The following is an 8,169-nucleotide window of genomic DNA, read 5'->3' on the forward strand; positions in this document are numbered from 1 at the left end:
TGAGACGCCCTGCCCCTGTCTCCTGTCTGTCTGCAGGTCTGTGTGTCCCCAGCACTCTGCAAGACTAGAAAAATAGGAGGGGCACTGGACAGGGATGGTGGGGGTGTAGAGAGCAGAACTTGGGCAGAATTTGAGTTCCCCACTGCCCATCCCCCACCACATATATTGCAGACACCCAGCCACGCTGAAGGATGGTACAGAAGGCGGTAGGTCCTGCCAGGGAAACGGCTGGGAGGAATGGTAGGGTAAATTAATGTGCAGAAGACACTTGGAGGGCTAGGATTCAGGAAAGGGACCCAGGTCTTTGTGCATCCACCAAATGCCCAGCCTCTTTCTACTGTCTGTCTGCAGTTCTGTGTGTTTATTCTCAGCACTCTACAAGGCTAGCAAAGGAAGAGAAACCTGTCCTGAATTCCTGCAGGTCAGTGAAGTAAGGGGGTGTCTGGACAGGGACCTAGAAGGGTGGGGATTGTGGAGGGTACAGCATGGGCAGAATTTGGGGTCTAACCACCCACCTCCCAACACATTTACATTTTACCATGCTGAGCAATCAAAGAGACAATGACAGGGCCTGAGATAAATGGTTGGTTCCTGTATGTGGAAGGAATGGTGGGAGAAGGAGCTTGGCAAAAGAGCACACTTGGAGTGCCAGGCTAGGTTAGGGGAACCCAGATAAGAGTACATAGGTGTGAATATGATCCAGACCTGCATTCTGCATTCTACTCCCAAGCCCTCAGTCTCCCTTGTCTCCTCTTCCTCCCACCCTCACGACAGGAAAAGGAGGCAAAATCTCAACATGGAAAAACTCTGCAATGGAAATGAAGGAATACCTGAGAAGCAAGGAGAGATGGAATACAAAGAACAGCCACAGGATGTGGGAAAGCCAGAAGAAACTTGTACTCTGAAAGACAAGGAAAAGTTAGAAAATGAGGGGAAAACAAATCACAAGGGAAAGACAGAAAATGAAATTCTAAAGGACAACAAAAAGCCAAGGAGTGTGGCAAAGGCAAAAGAAGGAAAGCCAGTGAGCAAGGGAAAATCAGTCAGTGAGAGAAAGCCAGAGAGCCAGGGAAAGCCAAAAGAAGAAGGAAAACCTGTGAGTGAGGGGAAGCCTGGGAACAAAGGACAGCCAAAAGAAGGAGAAGCAAGGAGCAAGGGAGAGCCAAAAGAGGAAAAATCAGAGAATGAGGGAAGGCCAGAGAGCCAGGAAAAGCCAAAAGAAGAAGAAAAACCAGCCAATGAACCAAAGACTGCAGGAAAGCGCCCAGCTGGGGATGATGTACCCAAGAAGGCCAAAAGAAAAACCAAAAAGGGATTGGCTCAGTGCCTCAAGGAATATAAAGAGGCCATACATGATATGCATTTGAGCAATGAGGAGATGATAAGAGAATTTGATGAGATGGCCAGGGTGGAGGATGAGGTAAAGAAAACCAAGCAGAAATTGGGGGGGTTTATGTGGATGCAAAAAAGTTTACAGGACCCCTTCCACCCAAGGGGCCCAAGGGAACTCAGGGGTGGTTGCAGGGCCCCACAAAGGGGCTTTGAAGACATTCCTTTTGTGTAGTGCCTCTGGAAAGCATCTGCCAGGCCCTGTGCTTCAACCTTATACTAACAATTTGCTTTAGCTGTGGCTTTTGTTATCAGCAGCCTTCTGACCCAACTAGAGCACTCTATCAGTAGGGGATTTTCACCCATGCATTGCAAAGACATTATAATTTTTGGGAAAATAAAGCAGCTTATAATATCCTCTACAGAATTGGTCCACTTTTGTAAAAAACATAAGTTTATGTAGTATATCTGTGCACAGGAAAAATAGAAAATTTGTTCACCAAAAGGTTAATAGTTCTCTGAATTAGTATACTGTGGAGAACTTGATTTCTTTGTTTTCTTTCTACCTGTATGTTTATTTTTTTCCTAAAGAACACAGATTGCTTTTCTCATAAGGAAATGCTAAAATATAAAAAAGGAAAACAATATGGAAAAAGAAATATGAACATCTGTTCAGTGAATTTATGAAGGCTAGTGGAAACACTTAAAATTTTTGTCAGAACTTAATATGTGAAACTCATATTCCCTCTAGGACTCATATTTAGAAGAATTAACCTGGCAGTTATAACAGACCCATTGTTGTAAAACACAGTCTTGTCTTTCTGAAATGGGGATAATACTAGCCTCACAATATTCCTGAGTAGAACAGATGAAGCAGCGCGTATGTGAGCTGTTTTGGTCTGGTTTCTACATTTTCCCCTATGTTAGCAGGACCAAGACCCTCATCAGACATTTAGAAGGGGGGTGAGGTACAGCTCACCAATAACCAGGAATTAGTCCAGGAAGTCAAAAGATGGGTGCCACCCTGCCCGGGGTACTGCTATGACTGCTGCACAGTGTGCCTCTTCTCATGGGTTGGGCACACTCTTAAGGTTCTCACTGTTGCTGACAGGCTGGTGTCCTCAAGGTGACAAAGTCCAGTCGATTTCCCTGGAGTCCCCAGTAAGCCCAAAACCTGCCTCACACCATATCACCTATAGAAGTGAGGATAAAGCTAGAATTATGTTTACACAAGTGGGTAACATCCCAGTGATACTTTGACACTTAATGAATCTCAGATTTTTTCTTAGCAAACCAATCCTTTCTGTGTTTGTTGTGTTGTAAATATGTTTTTGTATACAGCTATCTCTCTACCAAATTCAAATATGGGAAGTTGAAATAAAATCTGAGATCCACACACTGGTTTTCTCATCTGTCAGTGCCTTGTCTGCTTGATTCTTCTTTCCTTAGAGGTAATTGTCTCCTAGGAAACTCCTGCCAGGTCCTGCTTTACAAGGTTAGCACACCTACCCACACTTAAGGTTTTTAGAGCATTGCTACTCAAAAGTGGTCAATGGACCAGCTGCATCAGCATCACCTGAGAGATAGAAGTGCAGAATCTCAAGTCTCCAACTTAGATGTACTGAATCAGAATCCTAATTTAACAAGATCTGCAATTGATTTCTGTATGCATTAAAGTTTGAGAAGCACTGGTCTACAAGGAGACTACTTAGCCTCCCCACTAAATATGTGCCTAAAAGAATAAATATATGTGCTCCAGAAGATACACATCACAGATGATATTTGTTAAACTGTGGTGTGTTAAGTTTAGTCCCATATTCCCTGAATTAATAGAGCCTGAAACAAATGTAATGAGTCAAGACCTGCAATTTTTTAAGGAAGTAGGGTAGAGTAGAATTGATTACAGCTAAATAGGAAAGAATCAGAATATATCACAGGTAGGTAGGTTGAAAATTGTTTTGTGAAATTTGTGTTTCCATTATGTGCGTATGTGTGTATATATACCCGTATATATGTTTATGTATATATATGTATATATATGTGTATATATATATATACATATATATTTGTGATTGTGGACTGAAGCTTTTAAAAAAACTAAGAAACAATGCATTGGACTCTGCTTCTCAAAGCACAATCTTTTCTTTCCATCCTGGTACCTCTAATACCTCGCACAGTGTCTGACAAGTTATAGGTTCCTAATAAAGTTGTAAATAATAATAGGAGTTCTCACCCCAGATCATTTCTTGTCTAGATAAATAACTGTGGACTTCACTAGCAGGGTTTCCTTGCAGTTCCAAATGGAACACCATGTAGAAGGTTATGTATCACAAACTTAACCCTATCTCATTTTATTAATGCTTGCATGTTTTTTAAAAAAAAAAATGTTTCATTTATTTTTGAGAGAGAGAGAGAGACAGAGCACGAGTGGGGGAGGAGCAGAGAGAGAGGGAGACACAGAATCCGAAACAGGCTCCAGGCTCTGAGCTGTCAGCACAGAGCCTGGCATGGGGCTCGAACTCACAAACTGTGAGATCATGACCCGAGCCGAAGCTGGACACTCAACCGACTGAGCCACCCAGGTGCCCCAATGCTTGCATGTTTTTAAAGTGTGCTAGTGTGCTACATGTCAGAATCATCAGGGGACTGTTGAAAATGTGAACTCCTGACCCCGACCTCAGGTCTGTTTCCTGTGTAATTCTGATTCATACTAAAGGCTAATGTCCACTGACTTATATATTCATTATTATTCAGTCATATTAAGTGTGAGTCACCAATAGATAAGCAGAAGAAAAAAAGTTGTAGTCTATTTTTGGAGAGGGATGGGAAATCAAGGTCTTTCTAAGGTATAAAACAAAGTTTGGGAGTAAGAACGCATAAAGGCAAGGATTAATACATATCTATTGAACAGAATCTGAAAGTGTCTTTAGAACAAATCACATATATAAACAAAGGCAGATAGAAGTCATCTCATACTATGGTGTAGTTCCTTCTTCAGATGCTATGATGACTATAGCAGCTAAATAGTTCCATTGCTGAAGAAGACTCATGGGACTCCAAATGTTAATGCTTGCAAATCCATAGTTTAGTGCAGAAAAAAAGATTCAATATAGCAACAGCATTAAGGATCTGTGTCACAGCTAAAAACTATCTCATAACGAGGGGTCTGGAGTGGCCAGGTTCAAGCTCCAATTTTCCTCCCTGTCTATAAGATCCCTGGCAATATGCACTTCTTTTGGACCAGGAAACACTGATGTGTACACAGAATACCTCAGAACCAGAGAGCACAAATGCAGTCTCAGCCCAGGATTCTCCTACACTGATGGTTATGTAGGCATATTCTTGATATGTAGCTAGCTTCAACAGTAGAGCTCTTGGTGGGAAGATTCACCAAGATCAGGTGCAAATAACCTTGTTACCAATAAACAACAAACTAGTACAAAGCATCCAAAACTCCTCAGACCTATGGTTATAAAACAATATTCTTAGTATCTTTAATACCTTTACTATGGGACAGTACCACACAGGTGCATTTCTTATTTCAGTAGAATAGCTCAGACAAATCCCAGTCAGGTTAACCTCTAATAACAATATACCTTTTACCCTCTTCCTTGCCATGTAAATAAAGCTGATGGGGTACCCTTTCTCACTGCACACACAATTCCCAGTGACTACTACTAACATGTCCTCACCCCAGTTGCTGGATATCTATCCACCTTCTTATCTGGATTCACTCTTCTCCCTGTTTTATGTCCTGGGGGTCTGGCCCGTATGAACTACATCAAAGGACTCCTTTGTCCTTTGGGAACCAGTGGTGGATAATGTGGTCAGGAAATTTTCCTCCTATTTTGTTTCCTGCACTGTCACCAGATGCTGAGTCTCCTCTCCAAAGTTTCCTGCAAGGTGGCCCTCTCAACATAGGCTCTGTGTCTCCAGAGTTTAGCAAATCCTCTCTTCCTTTGTCCCCCAGGCCTAGGGCTGATAATCTTACCTTTACTAGCCATGGAGTATTGTACTGTCCCTGTGGTTCTCAAATACTCTTCTCACACCATTGTATATTGTATTTTTTTAAATCTCTTTTCACATTTTCTTTCTTTTTTTAAATGTTTATTTTGAGAGACAGAGTGTGAGTGGGGGATAGGCAAAGAGGAAGACACAGAATCAGAAGCAGGCTCCAGGCTCTCAGATGTCAGCACAAAGCCTCTCACAGGGCGCAAACTCAGGAACAGCAAGATCATGACCTAAGCTGAAGTCAGTCATTCAACCTACTGAGTCACCCAGGCACTCCACCTTTCACATTTTCTAATGTGAACGTGCCCCCTGTTTCTGTCATGCTCTTATCAGATACAGTAGATACCAAAAGTTACTCCAGGAATTGGGTGTCTCATTTGAGGAGTGAAAAATAACCTTCTTACAATGGGGGTCAGGAGAGTGGGGAGCAGGTGTTAGGAGAGGTTCACTGGTAATGGCATGTAGTAGTATCACACTTAATCAAATTAACACCACTCGTGGCATGGAATAAAGTACAGAAATCCAAAGTTTTGGGAAATCAAGTAGATGTGTCATTTAAACACTGTTGAAAATAATTATCCAGAGGAGGTTCCGGAAGATGGCGGCTTAGGAGGACGCGGGGCTCACAGCGCGTCCGGCCAATCACTTAGATTCCACCTACACCTGCCTAAAGAACCCAGAAAACCGCCAGAGGATTAGCAGAAGGGAGTCTCAGGAGTCAAGTGCAGACTAGAGGCCCACGGAAGAGGGTAGGAAGGGCGGCGAGGCAGTGCGCGCTCCACGGACTGGCGGGAGGGAGCCGGGGCGCAGGGGCGGCTCGCCGGCCAAGCAGAGCGCCCGAGTCTGGCTGGCAAAAGCGGAGGGGCCGGACAGACTGTGTTCCGACAGCAAGCGCGACTTAGCGTCTGGGAGGTCATAAGTTAACAGCTCTGCTCGGAAAGCGGGAAGGCTGGAGGACAAAGGGAGGGAGAGCTGCTGAGCCCCCGGACGGCAGAGCTCAGCTTGGCGGGGAACAAAGGCGCGCCAGCGCCATCTCCCCCGCCCATCCCCCAGCCAAAATCCCAAAGGGAACCAGTTCCTGCCAGGGAACTTGCTCGCTCCGCGCAAACACCCAACTGTGTGCTTCTGCGGAGCCAAACCTCCGGCAGCGGATCTGACTCCCTCCCGCTGCCACAGGGCTCCTCCTGAAGTGGATCACCTAAGGAGAAGCTAGCTAAGCCTGCCCCTCCAGCCCCCGTGCACCTTGCCTACCCACCCCAGCCCATACGCCAGATCCCCAGCAACACAAGCCTGGCAGTGTGCAAGTAGCCCAGACGGGACACGCCACCCCACAGTGAATCCCGCCCCTAGGAGAGGGGAAGAGAAGGCACACACCAGTCTGACTGTGGCCCCAGCAGTGGGCTGGGGGCAGACATCGGGTCGGACTGCGGCCCCGCCCACTAACTCCAGTTATACACCACAGCACAGGGGAAGTGCACTGCAGGTCCTCACCACGCCAGGGACTATCCAAAATGACCAAACGGAAGAATTCCCCTCAGAAGAATCTCCAGGAAATAACAACAGCTAATGAACTGATCAAAAAGTATTTAAATAATATAACAGAAAGTGAATTTAGAATAATAGTCATAAAATTAATCGCTGGGCTTGAAAACAGTATACAGGACAGCAGAGAATCTCTTGCCATAAAGATCGAGGGACTAAGGAACAGTCACGAGGAGTTGAAAAACGCTTTAAACGAAATGCAAAACAAAATGGAAACCACAATGGCTCGGCTTGAAGAGGCAGAGGAGAGAATAGGTGAACTAGAAGATAAAGTTATGGAGAAAGAGGAAGCTGAAAGAAAGAGAGATAAAAAAAATCCAGGAGTATGAGGGGAAAATTAGAGAACTAAGTGATACACTAAAAAAAAATAATATACGCATAATTGGTATCCCAGAGGAGGAAGAGAGAGGGAAAGGTGCTGAAGGGGTACTTGAACAAATTATAGCTGAGAACTTCCCTGAACTGGGGAAGGAAAAAGGCATTGAAATCCAAGAGGCACAGAGAACTCCCTTCAGACGTAACTTGAATCGATCTTCTGCACGACATATCATAGTGAAACTGGCAAAATACAAGGATAAAGAGAAAATTCTGAAAGCAGCAAGGGATAAACGTGCCCTCCCATATAAAGGGAGACCTGTAAGACTCGTGACTGATCTCTCCTTTGAAACTTGGCAGGCCAGAAAGGCTTGGCACGATATCTACAGTGTGCTAAACAGAAAAAATATGCAGCCGAGAATCCTTTATCCAGCAAGTCTGTCATTTAGAATAGAAGGAGAGATAAAGGTCTTCCCAAACAAACAAAAACTGAAGGAATTTGTCACCACGAAACCAGCCCTACAAGAGATCCTAAGGGGGATCCTGTGAGACAAAGTACCAGAGACATCGCTACAAGCATAAAACATACAGACATGACAATGACTCTAAACCCGTATCTTTCTATAATAACACTGAATGTAAATGGATTAAATGTGCCAACCAAAAGACTTAGGGTATCAGAATGGATAAAACAACAATACCCATCTATTTGTTGTCTACAAGAGACTCATTTTAGATCTGAGGACACCTTTAGATTGAGAGTGAGGGGATGGAGAACTATTTATCATGCTCCTGGAAGCCAAAAGAAAGCTGGAGTAGCCACACTTCTATCAGACAAACTAGACTTTAAATTAAAGGCTGTAACAAGAGATGAAGAAGGGCATTATATAATAATTACAGGGTCTATCCATCAGGAAGAGCTAACAATTATAAATGTCTATGCGCCGAATACCGGAGCCGCCAGATATATAA

The 8,169-nt window shown here is 44.0% G+C and overlaps 1 protein-coding gene across 1 annotated transcript; it reads left to right on the plus strand.

The window, feature by feature from the left end:
- The first annotated feature begins 328 nt into the window (after positions 1 to 328).
- Positions 329 to 2,795, plus strand: TCEAL2 (transcription elongation factor A like 2). The gene is made up of 2 exons (XM_049644097.1): positions 329 to 421; positions 775 to 2,795. The coding sequence occupies exon 2, from the start codon at positions 797 to 799 to the stop codon at positions 1,562 to 1,564; it is 768 nt and encodes a 255-aa protein (XP_049500054.1). The 5' UTR covers positions 329 to 421; positions 775 to 796; the 3' UTR covers positions 1,565 to 2,795.
- The last annotated feature ends 5,374 nt before the right edge of the window (positions 2,796 to 8,169 follow it).

The sequence above is a fragment of the Panthera uncia genome, chromosome X (genome assembly GCF_023721935.1).
Source record: "Panthera uncia isolate 11264 chromosome X, Puncia_PCG_1.0, whole genome shotgun sequence".
NCBI classification, from domain to species: Eukaryota; Metazoa; Chordata; class Mammalia; order Carnivora; family Felidae; genus Panthera; species Panthera uncia.